Source organism: Orbicella faveolata, unplaced genomic scaffold, assembly GCF_042242905.1.
Source record: "Orbicella faveolata isolate gen_17 unplaced genomic scaffold, um_ofav_v1 contig_40, whole genome shotgun sequence".
NCBI classification, from domain to species: Eukaryota; Metazoa; Cnidaria; class Anthozoa; order Scleractinia; family Merulinidae; genus Orbicella; species Orbicella faveolata.
The window spans coordinates 163,740-183,123 of record NW_028301570.1 but is presented as its reverse complement, the minus strand read 5'-3'; the positions used below and the strand labels follow the sequence as shown (position 1 = coordinate 183,123).

The 19,384-nt window shown below is 44.3% G+C and overlaps 1 protein-coding gene, 7 non-coding genes and 20 pseudogenes across 8 annotated transcripts; all 28 read left to right on the top strand.

Moving 5' to 3' along the window:
• Positions 1-150: 150 nt before the first annotated feature.
• Positions 151-269, top strand: LOC149100282 (5S ribosomal RNA; annotated as a pseudogene).
• Positions 270-653: 384 nt separating this feature from the next.
• Positions 654-772, top strand: LOC149100281 (5S ribosomal RNA). The gene has a single exon (XR_016203311.1). It is a non-coding gene; the product is annotated as a 5S ribosomal RNA (ribosomal RNA).
• A 385-nt stretch (positions 773-1,157) lies between these two features.
• Positions 1,158-1,276, top strand: LOC149100280 (5S ribosomal RNA). Its single transcript, XR_016203310.1, has one exon. It is a non-coding gene; the product is annotated as a 5S ribosomal RNA (ribosomal RNA).
• A 384-nt stretch (positions 1,277-1,660) lies between these two features.
• On the top strand, positions 1,661-1,779 carry LOC149100279 (5S ribosomal RNA; annotated as a pseudogene).
• Positions 1,780-2,163: 384 nt separating this feature from the next.
• On the top strand, positions 2,164-2,282 carry LOC149100278 (5S ribosomal RNA; annotated as a pseudogene).
• A 385-nt stretch (positions 2,283-2,667) lies between these two features.
• On the top strand, positions 2,668-2,786 carry LOC149100277 (5S ribosomal RNA; annotated as a pseudogene).
• A 385-nt stretch (positions 2,787-3,171) lies between these two features.
• Positions 3,172-3,290, top strand: LOC149100276 (5S ribosomal RNA). Its single transcript, XR_016203309.1, has one exon. It is a non-coding gene; the product is annotated as a 5S ribosomal RNA (ribosomal RNA).
• Positions 3,291-3,674: 384 nt separating this feature from the next.
• Positions 3,675-3,793, top strand: LOC149100275 (5S ribosomal RNA). The gene has a single exon (XR_016203308.1). It is a non-coding gene; the product is annotated as a 5S ribosomal RNA (ribosomal RNA).
• A 385-nt stretch (positions 3,794-4,178) lies between these two features.
• On the top strand, positions 4,179-4,297 carry LOC149100274 (5S ribosomal RNA; annotated as a pseudogene).
• Positions 4,298-4,681: 384 nt separating this feature from the next.
• Positions 4,682-4,800, top strand: LOC149100273 (5S ribosomal RNA; annotated as a pseudogene).
• A 385-nt stretch (positions 4,801-5,185) lies between these two features.
• On the top strand, positions 5,186-5,304 carry LOC149100272 (5S ribosomal RNA; annotated as a pseudogene).
• A 384-nt stretch (positions 5,305-5,688) lies between these two features.
• Positions 5,689-5,807, top strand: LOC149100271 (5S ribosomal RNA; annotated as a pseudogene).
• A 384-nt stretch (positions 5,808-6,191) lies between these two features.
• Positions 6,192-6,310, top strand: LOC149100270 (5S ribosomal RNA; annotated as a pseudogene).
• Positions 6,311-6,694: 384 nt separating this feature from the next.
• On the top strand, positions 6,695-6,813 carry LOC149100269 (5S ribosomal RNA; annotated as a pseudogene).
• A 384-nt stretch (positions 6,814-7,197) lies between these two features.
• On the top strand, positions 7,198-7,316 carry LOC149100268 (5S ribosomal RNA; annotated as a pseudogene).
• Positions 7,317-7,700: 384 nt separating this feature from the next.
• LOC149100267 (5S ribosomal RNA) lies at positions 7,701-7,819 on the top strand (annotated as a pseudogene).
• Positions 7,820-8,203: 384 nt separating this feature from the next.
• LOC149100266 (5S ribosomal RNA) lies at positions 8,204-8,322 on the top strand. The gene has a single exon (XR_016203306.1). It is a non-coding gene; the product is annotated as a 5S ribosomal RNA (ribosomal RNA).
• Positions 8,323-8,706: 384 nt separating this feature from the next.
• On the top strand, positions 8,707-8,825 carry LOC149100265 (5S ribosomal RNA; annotated as a pseudogene).
• Positions 8,826-9,208: 383 nt separating this feature from the next.
• LOC149100264 (5S ribosomal RNA) lies at positions 9,209-9,327 on the top strand (annotated as a pseudogene).
• Positions 9,328-9,711: 384 nt separating this feature from the next.
• On the top strand, positions 9,712-9,830 carry LOC149100263 (5S ribosomal RNA; annotated as a pseudogene).
• Positions 9,831-10,214: 384 nt separating this feature from the next.
• On the top strand, positions 10,215-10,333 carry LOC149100262 (5S ribosomal RNA; annotated as a pseudogene).
• Positions 10,334-10,717: 384 nt separating this feature from the next.
• Positions 10,718-10,836, top strand: LOC149100261 (5S ribosomal RNA). The gene has a single exon (XR_016203305.1). It is a non-coding gene; the product is annotated as a 5S ribosomal RNA (ribosomal RNA).
• Positions 10,837-11,220: 384 nt separating this feature from the next.
• On the top strand, positions 11,221-11,339 carry LOC149100260 (5S ribosomal RNA; annotated as a pseudogene).
• A 384-nt stretch (positions 11,340-11,723) lies between these two features.
• Positions 11,724-11,842, top strand: LOC149100259 (5S ribosomal RNA; annotated as a pseudogene).
• Positions 11,843-12,227: 385 nt separating this feature from the next.
• On the top strand, positions 12,228-12,346 carry LOC149100258 (5S ribosomal RNA; annotated as a pseudogene).
• Positions 12,347-12,730: 384 nt separating this feature from the next.
• LOC149100257 (5S ribosomal RNA) lies at positions 12,731-12,849 on the top strand. Its single transcript, XR_016203304.1, has one exon. It is a non-coding gene; the product is annotated as a 5S ribosomal RNA (ribosomal RNA).
• A 334-nt stretch (positions 12,850-13,183) lies between these two features.
• LOC149100256 (uncharacterized) lies at positions 13,184-14,394 on the top strand. The gene has a single exon (XM_089276587.1). The coding sequence runs from the start codon at positions 13,447-13,449 to the stop codon at positions 14,392-14,394; it is 948 nt and encodes a 315-aa protein (XP_089132713.1). The 5' UTR covers positions 13,184-13,446.
• A 4,579-nt stretch (positions 14,395-18,973) lies between these two features.
• Positions 18,974-19,092, top strand: LOC149100255 (5S ribosomal RNA; annotated as a pseudogene).
• Positions 19,093-19,384: the final 292 nt, after the last annotated feature.

Sequence of the window (19,384 nt, the reverse complement as noted above, 5' to 3'; positions counted from 1 at the left end):
GTGATTTGAAGTCTTAGCTGGCTTTGGAATCTCTGGGTTAAGTAGCCGAGACGTAATTGGAAATTCATGACAACAGCAATTAAAGGCCTTCCTTCTAAGAGACTTAAAAGAGAGTCCAAGCAATTGGGCAAGGTTTGAGTTGTTTCTTTCGTCTACGACCACACCACAGGGAACGTACCGGTTCTCGTCCGATGACCGAAGTCAAGTCCTGTTGGGCGGCGTCAGTACCTGGCTGGGTGACCACCTGGGAATACGCCGTGTTGTAGACTTTTGGAGCCATTTTGGGACTGGACTCTTCAGAGAAGATTTCCATACGCCTCCACATCATTGATCCCTCTGTTTTCAAAATGTTGTCTTTTTTTTTTGGAATTATTTTTCCAGCAAGTTGACAGCATATTAGAAGATTTTCTTGTTTGATTACAGCACTGCAACACTGAGCAGCACACTGGAGGCAATCTCTTGAATGTGGCTTTGATGACTGACCATTGGAGAATCGCCCTTTTGTGATTTGAAGTCTTAGCTGGCTTTGGAATCTCTGGGTTAAGTAGCCGAGACGTAATTGGAAATTCATGACAACAGCAATTAAAGGCCTTCCTTCTAAGAGACTTAAAAGAGAGTCCAAGCAATTGGGCAAGGTTTGAGTTGTTTCTTTCGTCTACGACCACACCACAGGGAACGTACCGGTTCTCGTCCGATCACCGAAGTCAAGTCCTGTTGGGCGGCGTCAGTACCTGGCTGGGTGACCACCTGGGAATACGCCGTGTTGTAGACTTTTGGAGCCATTTTGGGACTGGACTCTTCAGAGAAGATTTCCATACGCCTCCACATCATTGATCCCTCTGTTTTCAAAATGTTGTCTTTTTTTTTTTGGAATTATTTTTGCAGCAAGTTGACAGCATATTAGAAGATTTTCTTGTTTGATTACAGCACTGCAACACTGAGCAGCACACTGGAGGCAATCTCTTGAATGTGGCTTTGATGACTGACCATTGGAGAATCGCCCTTTTGTGATTTGAAGTCTTAGCTGGCTTTGGAATCTCTGGGTTAAGTAGCCGAGACGTAATTGGAAATTCATGACAACAGCAATTAAAGGCCTTCCTTCTAAGAGACTTAAAAGAGAGTCCAAGCAATTGGGCAAGGTTTGAGTTGTTTCTTTCGTCTACGACCACACCACAGGGAACGTACCGGTTCTCGTCCGATCACCGAAGTCAAGTCCTGTTGGGCGGCGTCAGTACCTGGCTGGGTGACCACCTGGGAATACGCCGTGTTGTAGACTTTTGGAGCCATTTTGGGACTGGACTCTTCAGAGAAGATTTCCATACGCCTCCACATCATTGATCCCTCTGTTTTCAAAATGTTGTCTTTTTTTTTTGGAATTATTTTTCCAGCAAGTTGACAGCATATTAGAAGATTTTCTTGTTTGATTACAGCACTGCAACACTGAGCAGCACACTGGAGGCAATCTCTTGAATGTGGCTTTGATGACTGACCATTGGAGAATCGCCCTTTTGTGATTTGAAGTCTTAGCTGGCTTTGGAATCTCTGGGTTAAGTAGCCGAGACGTAATTGGAAATTCATGACAACAGCAATTAAAGGCCTTCCTTCTAAGAGACTTAAAAGAGAGTCCAAGCAATTGGGCAAGGTTTGAGTTGTTTCTTTCGTCTACGACCACACCACAGGGAACGTACCGGTTCTCGTCCGATGACCGAAGTCAAGTCCTGTTGGGCGGCGTCAGTACCTGGCTGGGTGACCACCTGGGAATACGCCGTGTTGTAGACTTTTGGAGCCATTTTGGGACTGGACTCTTCAGAGAAGATTTCCATACGCCTCCACATCATTGATCCCTCTGTTTTCAAAATGTTGTCTTTTTTTTTTGGAATTATTTTTGCAGCAAGTTGACAGCATATTAGAAGATTTTCTTGTTTGATTACAGCACTGCAACACTGAGCAGCACACTGGAGGCAATCTCTTGAATGTGGCTTTGATGACTGACCATTGGAGAATCGCCCTTTTGTGATTTGAAGTCTTAGCTGGCTTTGGAATCTCTGGGTTAAGTAGCCGAGACGTAATTGGAAATTCATGACAACAGCAATTAAAGGCCTTCCTTCTAAGAGACTTAAAAGAGAGTCCAAGCAATTGGGCAAGGTTTGAGTTGTTTCTTTCGTCTACGACCACACCACAGGGAACGTACCGGTTCTCGTCCGATGACCGAAGTCAAGTCCTGTTGGGCGGCGTCAGTACCTGGCTGGGTGACCACCTGGGAATACGCCGTGTTGTAGACTTTTGGAGCCATTTTGGGACTGGACTCTTCAGAGAAGATTTCCATACGCCTCCACATCATTGATCCCTCTGTTTTCAAAATGTTGTCTTTTTTTTTTTGGAATTATTTTTCCAGCAAGTTGACAGCATATTAGAAGATTTTCTTGTTTGATTACAGCACTGCAACACTGAGCAGCACACTGGAGGCAATCTCTTGAATGTGGCTTTGATGACTGACCATTGGAGAATCGCCCTTTTGTGATTTGAAGTCTTAGCTGGCTTTGGAATCTCTGGGTTAAGTAGCCGAGACGTAATTGGAAATTCATGACAACAGCAATTAAAGGCCTTCCTTCTAAGAGACTTAAAAGAGAGTCCAAGCAATTGGGCAAGGTTTGAGTTGTTTCTTTCGTCTACGACCACACCACAGGGAACGTACCGGTTCTCGTCCGATGACCGAAGTCAAGTCCTGTTGGGCGGCGTCAGTACCTGGCTGGGTGACCACCTGGGAATACGCCGTGTTGTAGACTTTTGGAGCCATTTTGGGACTGGACTCTTCAGAGAAGATTTCCATACGCCTCCACATCATTGATCCCTCTGTTTTCAAAATGTTATCTTTTTTTTTTTGGAATTATTTTTCCAGCAAGTTGACAGCATATTAGAAGATTTTCTTGTTTGATTACAGCACTGCAACACTGAGCAGCACACTGGAGGCAATCTCTTGAATGTGGCTTTGATGACTGACCATTGGAGAATCGCCCTTTTGTGATTTGAAGTCTTAGCTGGCTTTGGAATCTCTGGGTTAAGTAGCCGAGACGTAATTGGAAATTCATGACAACAGCAATTAAAGGCCTTCCTTCTAAGAGACTTAAAAGAGAGTCCAAGCAATTGGGCAAGGTTTGAGTTGTTTCTTTCGTCTACGACCACACCACAGGGAACGTACCGGTTCTCGTCCGATCACCGAAGTCAAGTCCTGTTGGGCGGCGTCAGTACCTGGCTGGGTGACCACCTGGGAATACGCCGTGTTGTAGACTTTTGGAGCCATTTTGGGACTGGACTCTTCAGAGAAGATTTCCATACGCCTCCACATCATTGATCCCTCTGTTTTCAAAATGTTGTCTTTTTTTTTTGGAATTATTTTTCCAGCAAGTTGACAGCATATTAGAAGATTTTCTTGTTTGATTACAGCACTGCAACACTGAGCAGCACACTGGAGGCAATCTCTTGAATGTGGCTTTGATGACTGACCATTGGAGAATCGCCCTTTTGTGATTTGAAGTCTTAGCTGGCTTTGGAATCTCTGGGTTAAGTAGCCGAGACGTAATTGGAAATTCATGACAACAGCAATTAAAGGCCTTCCTTCTAAGAGACTTAAAAGAGAGTCCAAGCAATTGGGCAAGGTTTGAGTTGTTTCTTTCGTCTACGACCACACCACAGGGAACGTACCGGTTCTCGTCCGATCACCGAAGTCAAGTCCTGTTGGGCGGCGTCAGTACCTGGCTGGGTGACCACCTGGGAATACGCCGTGTTGTAGACTTTTGGAGCCATTTTGGGACTGGACTCTTCAGAGAAGATTTCCATACGCCTCCACATCATTGATCCCTCTGTTTTCAAAATGTTGTCTTTTTTTTTTTGGAATTATTTTTGCAGCAAGTTGACAGCATATTAGAAGATTTTCTTGTTTGATTACAGCACTGCAACACTGAGCAGCACACTGGAGGCAATCTCTTGAATGTGGCTTTGATGACTGACCATTGGAGAATCGCCCTTTTGTGATTTGAAGTCTTAGCTGGCTTTGGAATCTCTGGGTTAAGTAGCCGAGACGTAATTGGAAATTCATGACAACAGCAATTAAAGGCCTTCCTTCTAAGAGACTTAAAAGAGAGTCCAAGCAATTGGGCAAGGTTTGAGTTGTTTCTTTCGTCTACGACCACACCACAGGGAACGTACCGGTTCTCGTCCGATGACCGAAGTCAAGTCCTGTTGGGCGGCGTCAGTACCTGGCTGGGTGACCACCTGGGAATACGCCGTGTTGTAGACTTTTGGAGCCATTTTGGGACTGGACTCTTCAGAGAAGATTTCCATACGCCTCCACATCATTGATCCCTCTGTTTTCAAAATGTTGTCTTTTTTTTTTGGAATTATTTTTCCAGCAAGTTGACAGCATATTAGAAGATTTTCTTGTTTGATTACAGCACTGCAACACTGAGCAGCACACTGGAGGCAATCTCTTGAATGTGGCTTTGATGACTGACCATTGGAGAATCGCCCTTTTGTGATTTGAAGTCTTAGCTGGCTTTGGAATCTCTGGGTTAAGTAGCCGAGACGTAATTGGAAATTCATGACAACAGCAATTAAAGGCCTTCCTTCTAAGAGACTTAAAAGAGAGTCCAAGCAATTGGGCAAGGTTTGAGTTGTTTCTTTCGTCTACGACCACACCACAGGGAACGTACCGGTTCTCGTCCGATGACCGAAGTCAAGTCCTGTTGGGCGGCGTCAGTACCTGGCTGGGTGACCACCTGGGAATACGCCGTGTTGTAGACTTTTGGAGCCATTTTGGGACTGGACTCTTCAGAGAAGATTTCCATACGCCTCCACATCATTGATCCCTCTGTTTTCAAAATGTTGTCTTTTTTTTTTTGGAATTATTTTTGCAGCAAGTTGACAGCATATTAGAAGATTTTCTTGTTTGATTACAGCACTGCAACACTGAGCAGCACACTGGAGGCAATCTCTTGAATGTGGCTTTGATGACTGACCATTGGAGAATCGCCCTTTTGTGATTTGAAGTCTTAGCTGGCTTTGGAATCTCTGGGTTAAGTAGCCGAGACGTAATTGGAAATTCATGACAACAGCAATTAAAGGCCTTCCTTCTAAGAGACTTAAAAGAGAGTCCAAGCAATTGGGCAAGGTTTGAGTTGTTTCTTTCGTCTACGACCACACCACAGGGAACGTACCGGTTCTCGTCCGATGACCGAAGTCAAGTCCTGTTGGGCGGCGTCAGTACCTGGCTGGGTGACCACCTGGGAATACGCCGTGTTGTAGACTTTTGGAGCCATTTTGGGACTGGACTCTTCAGAGAAGATTTCCATACGCCTCCACATCATTGATCCCTCTGTTTTCAAAATGTTGTCTTTTTTTTTTGGAATTATTTTTGCAGCAAGTTGACAGCATATTAGAAGATTTTCTTGTTTGATTACAGCACTGCAACACTGAGCAGCACACTGGAGGCAATCTCTTGAATGTGGCTTTGATGACTGACCATTGGAGAATCGCCCTTTTGTGATTTGAAGTCTTAGCTGGCTTTGGAATCTCTGGGTTAAGTAGCCGAGACGTAATTGGAAATTCATGACAACAGCAATTAAAGGCCTTCCTTCTAAGAGACTTAAAAGAGAGTCCAAGCAATTGGGCAAGGTTTGAGTTGTTTCTTTCGTCTACGACCACACCACAGGGAACGTACCGGTTCTCGTCCGATGACCGAAGTCAAGTCCTGTTGGGCGGCGTCAGTACCTGGCTGGGTGACCACCTGGGAATACGCCGTGTTGTAGACTTTTGGAGCCATTTTGGGACTGGACTCTTCAGAGAAGATTTCCATACGCCTCCACATCATTGATCCCTCTGTTTTCAAAATGTTGTCTTTTTTTTTTGGAATTATTTTTCCAGCAAGTTGACAGCATATTAGAAGATTTTCTTGTTTGATTACAGCACTGCAACACTGAGCAGCACACTGGAGGCAATCTCTTGAATGTGGCTTTGATGACTGACCATTGGAGAATCGCCCTTTTGTGATTTGAAGTCTTAGCTGGCTTTGGAATCTCTGGGTTAAGTAGCCGAGACGTAATTGGAAATTCATGACAACAGCAATTAAAGGCCTTCCTTCTAAGAGACTTAAAAGAGAGTCCAAGCAATTGGGCAAGGTTTGAGTTGTTTCTTTCGTCTACGACCACACCACAGGGAACGTACCGGTTCTCGTCCGATGACCGAAGTCAAGTCCTGTTGGGCGGCGTCAGTACCTGGCTGGGTGACCACCTGGGAATACGCCGTGTTGTAGACTTTTGGAGCCATTTTGGGACTGGACTCTTCAGAGAAGATTTCCATACGCCTCCACATCATTGATCCCTCTGTTTTCAAAATGTTGTCTTTTTTTTTTGGAATTATTTTTCCAGCAAGTTGACAGCATATTAGAAGATTTTCTTGTTTGATTACAGCACTGCAACACTGAGCAGCACACTGGAGGCAATCTCTTGAATGTGGCTTTGATGACTGACCATTGGAGAATCGCCCTTTTGTGATTTGAAGTCTTAGCTGGCTTTGGAATCTCTGGGTTAAGTAGCCGAGACGTAATTGGAAATTCATGACAACAGCAATTAAAGGCCTTCCTTCTAAGAGACTTAAAAGAGAGTCCAAGCAATTGGGCAAGGTTTGAGTTGTTTCTTTCGTCTACGACCACACCACAGGGAACGTACCGGTTCTCGTCCGATGACCGAAGTCAAGTCCTGTTGGGCGGCGTCAGTACCTGGCTGGGTGACCACCTGGGAATACGCCGTGTTGTAGACTTTTGGAGCCATTTTGGGACTGGACTCTTCAGAGAAGATTTCCATACGCCTCCACATCATTGATCCCTCTGTTTTCAAAATGTGGTCTTTTTTTTTTGGAATTATTTTTCCAGCAAGTTGACAGCATATTAGAAGATTTTCTTGTTTGATTACAGCACTGCAACACTGAACAGCACACTGGAGGCAATCTCTTGAATGTGGCTTTGATGACTGACCATTGGAGAATCGCCCTTTTGTGATTTGAAGTCTTAGCTGGCTTTGGAATCTCTGGGTTAAGTAGCCGAGACGTAATTGGAAATTCATGACAACAGCAATTAAAGGCCTTCCTTCTAAGAGACTTAAAAGAGAGTCCAAGCAATTGGGCAAGGTTTGAGTTGTTTCTTTCGTCTACGACCACACCACAGGGAACGTACCGGTTCTCGTCCGATGACCGAAGTCAAGTCCTGTTGGGCGGCGTCAGTACCTGGCTGGGTGACCACCTGGGAATACGCCGTGTTGTAGACTTTTGGAGCCATTTTGGGACTGGACTCTTCAGAGAAGATTTCCATACGCCTCCACATCATTGATCCCTCTGTTTTCAAAATGTTGTCTTTTTTTTTTGGAATTATTTTTCCAGCAAGTTGACAGCATATTAGAAGATTTTCTTGTTTGATTACAGCACTGCAACACTGAGCAGCACACTGGAGGCAATCTCTTGAATGTGGCTTTGATGACTGACCATTGGAGAATCGCCCTTTTGTGATTTGAAGTCTTAGCTGGCTTTGGAATCTCTGGGTTAAGTAGCCGAGACGTAATTGGAAATTCATGACAACAGCAATTAAAGGCCTTCCTTCTAAGAGACTTAAAAGAGAGTCCAAGCAATTGGGCAAGGTTTGAGTTGTTTCTTTCGTCTACGACCACACCACAGGGAACGTACCGGTTCTCGTCCGATGACCGAAGTCAAGTCCTGTTGGGCGGCGTCAGTACCTGGCTGGGTGACCACCTGGGAATACGCCGTGTTGTAGACTTTTGGAGCCATTTTGGGACTGGACTCTTCAGAGAAGATTTCCATACGCCTCCACATCATTGATCCCTCTGTTTTCAAAATGTTGTCTTTTTTTTTTGGAATTATTTTTCCAGCAAGTTGACAGCATATTAGAAGATTTTCTTGTTTGATTACAGCACTGCAACACTGAGCAGCACACTGGAGGCAATCTCTTGAATGTGGCTTTGATGACTGACCATTGGAGAATCGCCCTTTTGTGATTTGAAGTCTTAGCTGGCTTTGGAATCTCTGGGTTAAGTAGCCGAGACGTAATTGGAAATTCATGACAACAGCAATTAAAGGCCTTCCTTCTAAGAGACTTAAAAGAGAGTCCAAGCAATTGGGCAAGGTTTGAGTTGTTTCTTTCGTCTACGACCACACCACAGGGAACGTACCGGTTCTCGTCCGATCACCGAAGTCAAGTCCTGTTGGGCGGCGTCAGTACCTGGCTGGGTGACCACCTGGGAATACGCCGTGTTGTAGACTTTTGGAGCCATTTTGGGACTGGACTCTTCAGAGAAGATTTCCATACGCCTCCACATCATTGATCCCTCTGTTTTCAAAATGTTGTCTTTTTTTTTTGGAATTATTTTTGCAGCAAGTTGACAGCATATTAGAAGATTTTCTTGTTTGATTACAGCACTGCAACACTGAGCAGCACACTGGAGGCAATCTCTTGAATGTGGCTTTGATGACTGACCATTGGAGAATCGCCCTTTTGTGATTTGAAGTCTTAGCTGGCTTTGGAATCTCTGGGTTAAGTAGCCGAGACGTAATTGGAAATTCATGACAACAGCAATTAAAGGCCTTCCTTCTAAGAGACTTAAAAGAGAGTCCAAGCAATTGGGCAAGGTTTGAGTTGTTTCTTTCGTCTACGACCACACCACAGGGAACGTACCGGTTCTCGTCCGATGACCGAAGTCAAGTCCTGTTGGGCGGCGTCAGTACCTGGCTGGGTGACCACCTGGGAATACGCCGTGTTGTAGACTTTTGGAGCCATTTTGGGACTGGACTCTTCAGAGAAGATTTCCATACGCCTCCACATCATTGATCCCTCTGTTTTCAAAATGTTGTCTTTTTTTTTGGAATTATTTTTGCAGCAAGTTGACAGCATATTAGAAGATTTTCTTGTTTGATTACAGCACTGCAACACTGAGCAGCACACTGGAGGCAATCTCTTGAATGTGGCTTTGATGACTGACCATTGGAGAATCGCCCTTTTGTGATTTGAAGTCTTAGCTGGCTTTGGAATCTCTGGGTTAAGTAGCCGAGACGTAATTGGAAATTCATGACAACAGCAATTAAAGGCCTTCCTTCTAAGAGACTTAAAAGAGAGTCCAAGCAATTGGGCAAGGTTTGAGTTGTTTCTTTCGTCTACGACCACACCACAGGGAACGTACCGGTTCTCGTCCGATGACCGAAGTCAAGTCCTGTTGGGCGGCGTCAGTACCTGGCTGGGTGACCACCTGGGAATACGCCGTGTTGTAGACTTTTGGAGCCATTTTGGGACTGGACTCTTCAGAGAAGATTTCCATACGCCTCCACATCATTGATCCCTCTGTTTTCAAAATGTTGTCTTTTTTTTTTGGAATTATTTTTCCAGCAAGTTGACAGCATATTAGAAGATTTTCTTGTTTGATTACAGCACTGCAACACTGAGCAGCACACTGGAGGCAATCTCTTGAATGTGGCTTTGATGACTGACCATTGGAGAATCGCCCTTTTGTGATTTGAAGTCTTAGCTGGCTTTGGAATCTCTGGGTTAAGTAGCCGAGACGTAATTGGAAATTCATGACAACAGCAATTAAAGGCCTTCCTTCTAAGAGACTTAAAAGAGAGTCCAAGCAATTGGGCAAGGTTTGAGTTGTTTCTTTCGTCTACGACCACACCACAGGGAACGTACCGGTTCTCGTCCGATGACCGAAGTCAAGTCCTGTTGGGCGGCGTCAGTACCTGGCTGGGTGACCACCTGGGAATACGCCGTGTTGTAGACTTTTGGAGCCATTTTGGGACTGGACTCTTCAGAGAAGATTTCCATACGCCTCCACATCATTGATCCCTCTGTTTTCAAAATGTTGTCTTTTTTTTTTGGAATTATTTTTGCAGCAAGTTGACAGCATATTAGAAGATTTTCTTGTTTGATTACAGCACTGCAACACTGAGCAGCACACTGGAGGCAATCTCTTGAATGTGGCTTTGATGACTGACCATTGGAGAATCGCCCTTTTGTGATTTGAAGTCTTAGCTGGCTTTGGAATCTCTGGGTTAAGTAGCCGAGACGTAATTGGAAATTCATGACAACAGCAATTAAAGGCCTTCCTTCTAAGAGACTTAAAAGAGAGTCCAAGCAATTGGGCAAGGTTTGAGTTGTTTCTTTCGTCTACGACCACACCACAGGGAACGTACCGGTTCTCGTCCGATGACCGAAGTCAAGTCCTGTTGGGCGGCGTCAGTACCTGGCTGGGTGACCACCTGGGAATACGCCGTGTTGTAGACTTTTGGAGCCATTTTGGGACTGGACTCTTCAGAGAAGATTTCCATACGCCTCCACATCATTGATCCCTCTGTTTTCAAAATGTTGTCTTTTTTTTTTGGAATTATTTTTCCAGCAAGTTGACAGCATATTAGAAGATTTTCTTGTTTGATTACAGCACTGCAACACTGAGCAGCACACTGGAGGCAATCTCTTGAATGTGGCTTTGATGACTGACCATTGGAGAATCGCCCTTTTGTGATTTGAAGTCTTAGCTGGCTTTGGAATCTCTGGGTTAAGTAGCCGAGACGTAATTGGAAATTCATGACAACAGCAATTAAAGGCCTTCCTTCTAAGAGACTTAAAAGAGAGTCCAAGCAATTGGGCAAGGTTTGAGTTGTTTCTTTCGTCTACGACCACACCACAGGGAACGTACCGGTTCTCGTCCGATCACCGAAGTCAAGTCCTGTTGGGCGGCGTCAGTACCTGGCTGGGTGACCACCTGGGAATACGCCGTGTTGTAGACTTTTGGAGCCATTTTGGGACTGGACTCTTCAGAGAAGATTTCCATACGCCTCCACATCATTGATCCCTCTGTTTTCAAAATGTTGTCTTTTTTTTTTGGAATTATTTTTGCAGCAAGTTGACAGCATATTAGAAGATTTTCTTGTTTGATTACAGCACTGCAACACTGAGCAGCACACTGGAGGCAATCTCTTGAATGTGGCTTTGATGACTGACCATTGGAGAATCGCCCTTTTGTGATTTGAAGTCTTAGCTGGCTTTGGAATCTCTGGGTTAAGTAGCCGAGACGTAATTGGAAATTCATGACAACAGCAATTAAAGGCCTTCCTTCTAAGAGACTTAAAAGAGAGTCCAAGCAATTGGGCAAGGTTTGAGTTGTTTCTTTCGTCTACGACCACACCACAGGGAACGTACCGGTTCTCGTCCGATGACCGAAGTCAAGTCCTGTTGGGCGGCGTCAGTACCTGGCTGGGTGACCACCTGGGAATACGCCGTGTTGTAGACTTTTGGAGCCATTTTGGGACTGGACTCTTCAGAGAAGATTTCCATACGCCTCCACATCATTGATCCCTCTGTTTTCAAAATGTTGTCTTTTTTTTTTGGAATTATTTTTGCAGCAAGTTGACAGCATATTAGAAGATTTTCTTGTTTGATTACAGCACTGCAACACTGAGCAGCACACTGGAGGCAATCTCTTGAATGTGGCTTTGATGACTGACCATTGGAGAATCGCCCTTTTGTGATTTGAAGTCTTAGCTGGCTTTGGAATCTCTGGGTTAAGTAGCCGAGACGTAATTGGAAATTCATGACAACAGCAATTAAAGGCCTTCCTTCTAAGAGACTTAAAAGAGAGTCCAAGCAATTGGGCAAGGTTTGAGTTGTTTCTTTCGTCTACGACCACACCACAGGGAACGTACCGGTTCTCGTCCGATGACCGAAGTCAAGTCCTGTTGGGCGGCGTCAGTACCTGGCTGGGTGACCACCTGGGAATACGCCGTGTTGTAGACTTTTGGAGCCATTTTGGGACTGGACTCTTCAGAGAAGATTTCCATACGCCTCCACATCATTGATCCCTCTGTTTTCAAAATGTTGTCTTTTTTTTTTTGGAATTATTTTTGCAGCAAGTTGACAGCATATTAGAAGATTTTCTTGTTTGATTACAGCACTGCAACACTGAGCAGCACACTGGAGGCAATCTCTTGAATGTGGCTTTGATGACTGACCATTGGAGAATCGCCCTTTTGTGATTTGAAGTCTTAGCTGGCTTTGGAATCTCTGGGTTAAGTAGCCGAGACGTAATTGGAAATTCATGACAACAGCAATTAAAGGCCTTCCTTCTAAGAGACTTAAAAGAGAGTCCAAGCAATTGGGCAAGGTTTGAGTTGTTTCTTTCGTCTACGACCACACCACAGGGAACGTACCGGTTCTCGTCCGATGACCGAAGTCAAGTCCTGTTGGGCGGCGTCAGTACCTGGCTGGGTGACCACCTGGGAATACGCCGTGTTGTAGACTTTTGGAGCCATTTTGGGACTGGACTCTTCAGAGAAGATTTCCATACGCCTCCACATCATTGATCCCTCTGTTTTCAAAATGTTGTCTTTTTTTTTTGGAATTATTTTTGCAGCAAGTTGACAGCATATTAGAAGATTTTCTTGTTTGATTACAGCACTGCAACACTGAGCAGCACACTGGAGGCAATCTCTTGAATGTGGCTTTGATGACTGACCATTGGAGAATCGCCCTTTTGTGATTTGAAGTCTTAGCTGGCTTTGGAATCTCTGGGTTAAGTAGCCGAGACGTAATTGGAAATTCATGACAACAGCAATTAAAGGCCTTCCTTCTAAGAGACTTAAAAGAGAGTCCAAGCAATTGGGCAAGGTTTGAGTTGTTTCTTTCGTCTACGACCACACCACAGGGAACGTACCGGTTCTCGTCCGATCACCGAAGTCAAGTCCTGTTGGGCGGCGTCAGTACCTGGCTGGGTGACCACCTGGGAATACGCCGTGTTGTAGACTTTTGGAGCCATTTTGGGACTGGACTCTTCAGAGAAGATTTCCATACGCCTCCACATCATTGATCCCTCTGTTTTCAAAATGTTGTCTTTTTTTTTTGGAATTATTTTTGCAGCAAGTTGACAGCATATTAGAAGATTTTCTTGTTTGATTACAGCACTGCAACACTGAGCAGCACACTGGAGGCAATCTCTTGAATGTGGCTTTGATGACTGACCATTGGAGAATCGCCCTTTTGTGATTTGAAGTCTTAGCTGGCTTTGGAATCTCTGGGTTAAGTAGCCGAGACGTAATTGGAAATTCATGACAACAGCAATTAAAGGCCTTCCTTCTAAGAGACTTAAAAGAGAGTCCAAGCAATTGGGCAAGGTTTGAGTTGTTTCTTTCGTCTACGACCACACCACAGGGAACGTACCGGTTCTCGTGCGAGCTCTGTGCTAATCTGTGGAATCTTTGCCTGTTCTTGGCCATCGAAGTGTTTAGATATTGTGATCTGTTTGCGGAAAAGTTGTTTGATTAGTTGGCGATCTTATTTTGTGGAAAAGCCTAACCATACTTTGAGTGTGGGAGTTTTGTGTTCCGTAATTTCGGGACGCCAATATGGCGGACCGGAGAGAAAGGAGCGTCACGTTTCGTTCACCTGTTAGAATTGGTTTAGGTAATCTTAAAGCTGGAATTGAAAAGGAAATCAGCGACACTTTGAAAGTATTTCAAGATCTTGGAGATAATGTATACCTGCTGGAACTTGAAACGAAAGCTGACGCGGAGTTTCTTGTTAGTAACGGTTTTGATGTCGAAGAGTTCCACTTCGATTGCTCTCCTCCTCATGGGAAGTTTATGAACGTCAGTATTTTGGGTCTTCGCTCCTACGTAGACGACGAGGAGGTGAAATTGGCCCTAACGGAGTATGGTGTTTTGAAAAGTGAGGTGATACGTCTCAAATACAAAGCCGACCACGATTTGGCCGGTATGGAAAACGGCAATCGCCTGGTGAAGATGGTTTTAGACAAACCATCTTTGCCGTATTCTATGCGAATCGGAGGTGAGTGGTGCAGAATCATACACAATAACCAGCAACCTGTGTGTTTGGAATGTAAGGAACTTGGGCATACCAGGAAAAAGTGCCCGATGATTCGCTGCAGAGTGTGCAAGCAGCGAGGACACATGTCGTATAATTGCGAGCAGAGGGAAGCGAACGACGAAGACGAGCCCCACACAGATCGAGATGGCGCCGCGGCCGATGCTCAGCAAGATGCACAGCGAGGGGCGCCAAGTGAGTCTGAAGAAGACTCAGAAAAGGATACTCCTACGCAAAATGATCAAGTAAATGAAAGTCAATCCGTTCCAGAAAATCACGATGAAGAAATGGAGCAAGAGGAAAGAGCACAAGGGTTAAAACGACAACACACAACTGACACTGATTCTGACGGCAAGGCTAACGTCTCCGTTCGTCGTCAGAGAATTCATCCTCCGCCAAACCTTCCTAACGGAAGAAGAAAGGAGAAAAAGACTGCCTCCGATACCGATCATAAGTCGTCTGCAAGTTAGCTTTGTTATTTTTTATAACGAACAATGGACCGGGACTTTATAATCATCTTCCTCTGTTTAGTCATGACAACCATTTTAACTGTAAACTCACAGGGGCTTCGCTCCCCTGATCGACGAAAAATGGCTTTTTCCTATTTTCTTCGAAACAGACTAGATATAATTCTACTTCAAGAAACTCATTGGACTGTTGACATGGAGATGCAAATCAAACGCGAGTGGATGGGTGATGTTATCTTTAATCATGGCACAAATACCGCGAGAGGTGTCGCTATCCTCATTCATTCACGCCTTGAGTGTATTGTGAACCATATACGAAGTGATAATGAAGGTCGGATTTTAAATGTAGTTCTGGAACTTGATGATCAAACCTTGAACATCATAAACATATACGCACCTCAAACAGACAGCGATCGACGAATTTTCTTTTCTAGCTTGGATGGTTTTATTTCCGAGAAGCTTGACAACATCATCGGTGGTGACTTTAATTGCATCGCAGACGCAAGGGATAAATTCGGTGGAAATCCAAATGCTAGGAATTTTGCTGCCACAACTCTCCATGGAATTTGCACACGACTTAACATATCTGATATCTGGAGGGATCGAAATAAGGATAAACGCTGCTTTACTTGGACTGCGCGACATCCAACAAATGGAACACACATACGCACGCGAATTGACAAATTCTTAATTAGCCACTCCTTAAATCAATTTGTTATGGACGCCTCGATCAAACCCTTTCCTCATTCTGACCATGACAGTGTCTGTCTGACTCTAAACTTTGACAGGATAAAACGCGGACCCGGATACTGGCACTTTAACAACAACCTATTGTCTAACGCGGCCTTCGAGTCCGAGATCAACGATTTCTGGACTTTTTGGAAAACCAAGTTCGACGTTTTTGAAGACCCGCTACTATGGTGGGACAAGGCGAAACAAGGTTTCAAAATCGTTGCAATTCGATGCGGTAAAATACTAGGAAAGCTGAAACGCCATGAAAAGTTTCAACTAGAGCGTAACCTCATAAAGCTGCAGGAAAAATCCAACAATGGTAACACACGGGACATTGAGAACTACCTTCTTGCGACAGAAAAATTAAAGCAGTTGGAACTGAAAGATCTAGAAGCCACTAAAATTAGAACGAAAGCTCAGTTTTTAGAAGAAGGAGAACGGAGCACACGCTACTTCTATTCGCTTGAGAAATGCCGAAAAGCAGAACAAACGATTCGTGTTTTGACAAAAGATAACCTTGATGTCGTCTCGGAACCACAAGATCTGCTGAAAGAAACCCACAAATTCTACAAACAACTCTTTGCAGCCCAACCTAGTGATGCACATGCAAGAAACAATTTTCTAGACTGTGCTATCCCAAAATTACCTGATGAAGCACGTGAGTCCTGCGAAGGTCTTATTACAGAGGAGGAGTTAAGAAAAGCTGTGACGGCAATGGAAAGCAACAAATCACCTGGCTGCGATGGCTTGACGTCGAACTTTTATAAACACTTTTGGCCTATTCTCGGGGAGAAGTTAACACGTGTCTACAATTATGCTTTTGATAATGGCCTTCTTACTGTTTCACAGCGGCGGGGAATCATTACTTTATTGTTTAAAAAAGGAGACCGAACACAATTAAAGAACTGGCGACCAGTAACTCTACTCAATACTGATTACAAAATTTTAACAAAGGCGCTGGCGAACAGGCTGCAACAAGTACTACCCCTAATCGTGAACTCTGACCAAACTGCCTGTATAAAAGGAAGGACAATTAACGATAACACTCGTCTTCTCAATGATGTCATATCCTATGTCAACGAGAAAAATACCAGTCTAGCCTTCATCAGTATTGACCAGATGAAGGCCTTTGACCGAGTCTCTCACGACTTTTTATTTGCTTGTCTGGAACGCTTTGGTTTTGGACCCAACTTCATTAACTGGATTAAATTGATCTATCACGATGCCTCTAGCTCTGTCAAGACAAATGGTTGGCTCACCGCTTTTATTAAACTAGAACGCGGACTTAGACAGGGCTGTGCCCTCTCTATGCCCCTCTATGTCCTAACCGCAGAAACAATGGCTATAAACATTCGCGAAAATCCTAGAATTCATGGTATTCGACCGCCTGACTCCGAGGAAGAGTTAAAATTGTCACAATATGCAGATGATACGACGCTGTTGCTATCTGACGATGCTTCCATTAATGAAGCTTTTACCGTATTTGATTTGTACGAACGCGCCTCTGGTGCAAAAATAAACAAAGGAAAATGCAAGGGGCTCTGGTGCGGAGCTTTTAAGGAACGGACGAATCAACTTCACGGTTTTGATTGGTATAATGACTTTATCCCTGAGAAGATTCTTGGCATTTTCTTTGGTAACGTGGACTGTACGAGACTGAATTGGGAGGCTAAAATACAGAAAATAAATAACATCATTGCCGCTTGGCGACACAGGCAGTTAAGCTATAAAGGTAAAGCGCTCGTGATTAACGGCCTCCTAGCTTCAACATTATGGTATAACGCCACTTCACTACCGATGCCTGCTTGGGCAGTATCACAGATTGAACAATCACTTTATGATTTCTTTTGGAACTACAAACGTCATCTGGCTACAAAGGACATCCTGGCCCTTCCCCTAAAGGAAGGTGGTTTCAACATCCCTCGTTTGCAGACTAAAATCGGAAGTTTACGTCTGAACACCTTGAGGAGGCTTCTATCAGAGGAAAAAGCACACTGGAAACATTTCACTTCATACTTTCTTCGTATCTCCAATCTTCGTCTTGGAAAGATGTCTCTCGCACTGGACTATTCGTTGCAGCGTATCGATCGAGACATACCCAGTTTTCATAAGGAACTGCTAACGGCTTGGCACCGACATAAGGATCACCGCGTGCGGACCGGATCCGCTGAGTCCGTCAGTGATATCCTTAATGAACCCCTGTTCCTGAACCCTGAAATTACCACTGAAGACAAGCCCCTGATCTTTACAGACTGGATTGCAGCTGGAATCACCCGGATTAGAGACATCTGCTATGAAGTTATCCCGGGGTACCTACCTGTGTCAGCCATACACGACATGCTAACAGAGAAAAATCCGCGCACCTTATCTAGAACAACAGAAGAATTGAGAGAGCTATTTGTCGCTCTTCCCCCAGATTGGTCCCAAAAGATCTGTACTGCCTCAGTGTGGCCGCCGCCTACCTTGCAACCTTGTTTTGGCATTGTGAACTCCAGGCCTGGACAAACACCCATCGATATTTCATTGTGCAGGACGCGTCATTTTTACACACATTTGCTGCAAGCCGAGAAGCCCGTTATCCCTGCTGTAGACCATTGGAAGCAGAATCTTCAACCAGAACCCTGCTTTAACGCTAAACAATGGAAAGCTTTATATCCACCGCTCATCAACAACAAACACGGTGATGTAAACTGGAAGATCACCCACAGAGTTCTCCCCACCGCCTTGTCTTTAAACAGGATCGGGGTGTATGCCACACCGTATTGTCACCGATGTGGTGTTACCGACACCTTGGAGCACGCCATACTCGACTGCCCTACTGTCCATAATTTCTGGAACCAGCTACAGACATATGTGGATAAAATCACTGAACGGAAACTGACACTCACCACACAAGTAAAGTTATTTGGAAAAGCCAAAACGAACAATGACTCTCTAACACCGAGATCACTAGATTTAGTCAACTGGACACTAACATTGGCCCGCTGGGCTATCTATAAATCCGCCGTCAACTACCGAACAAAGAACTTGACATATCCGCCCGAAGCGCTGTTTAAAGCTATGGTTAAATCGCATTTGCGTTTCCAATACAAGCTATATAAGTTGAGACACACGCAATACTACTTTCCACATCATTGGTGTTTAGGAGAGGCTTTTGCTAAAGTAGAAAATGACACTTTAACTTTTACATTGTAATAAAAATATTGAGCTACTAAATGATGTAGATTAACGAGACCCTAAATGGAACACTGATAAGTCTTATTTATTTTATGATACTATTGTAAAAATAACGATGCCTAAATAGTTGATAAAATAACTAGAGGATTGTAAATAAAAAAGCTCTTTGAGCCTTTTAAGAAAAAAAAAAAAAAAAACCGGTTCTCGTCCGATGACCGAAGTCAAGTCCTGTTGGGCGGCGTCAGTACCTGGCTGGGTGACCACCTGGGAATACGCCGTGTTGTAGACTTTTGGAGCCATTTTGGGACTGGACTCTTCAGAGAAGATTTCCATACGCCTCCACATCATTGATCCCTCTGTTTTCAAAATGTTGTCTTTTTTTTTTGGAATTATTTTTCCAGCAAGTTGACAGCATATTAGAAGATTTTCTTGTTTGATTACAGCACTGCAACACTGAGCAGCACACTGGAGGCAATCTCTTGAATGTGGCTTTGATGACTGACCATTGGAGAATCGCCCTTTTGTGATTTGAAGTCTTAGCTGGCTTTGGAATCTCTGGGTTAAGTAGCCGAGACGTAATTGGAAATTCATGACAACAGCAATTAAAGGCCTTCCTTCTAAGAGACTTAAAAGAGAGTCCAAGCAATTGGGCAAGGTTTGAGTTGTTTCTTTCGTCTACGACCACACCACAGGGAACGTACCGGTTCTCGTCCGATGACCGAAGTCAAGTCCTGTTGGGCGGCGTCAGTACCTGGCTGGGTGACCACCTGGGAATACGCCGTGTTGTAGACTTTTGGAGCCATTTTGGGACTGGACTCTTCAGAGAAGATTTCCATACGCCTCCACATCATTGATCCCTCTGTTTTCAAAATGTTGTCTTTTTTTTTTGGAATTATTTTTGCAGCAAGTTGACAGCATATTAGAAGATTTTCTTGTTTGATTACAGCACTGCAACACTGAGCAGCACACTGGAGGCAATCTCTTGAATGTGGCTTTGATGACTGACCATTGGAGAATCGCCCTTTTGTGATTTGAAGTCTTAGCTGGCTTTGGAATCTCTGGGTTAAGTAGCCGAGACGTAATT

Excerpts from the sequence above, each read along its gene's own strand:
- LOC149100256 (XM_089276587.1), top strand. The coding sequence starts at position 13,447 with ATGGCGGACCGGAGAGAAAGGAGCGTCACGTTTCGTTCACCTGTTAGA.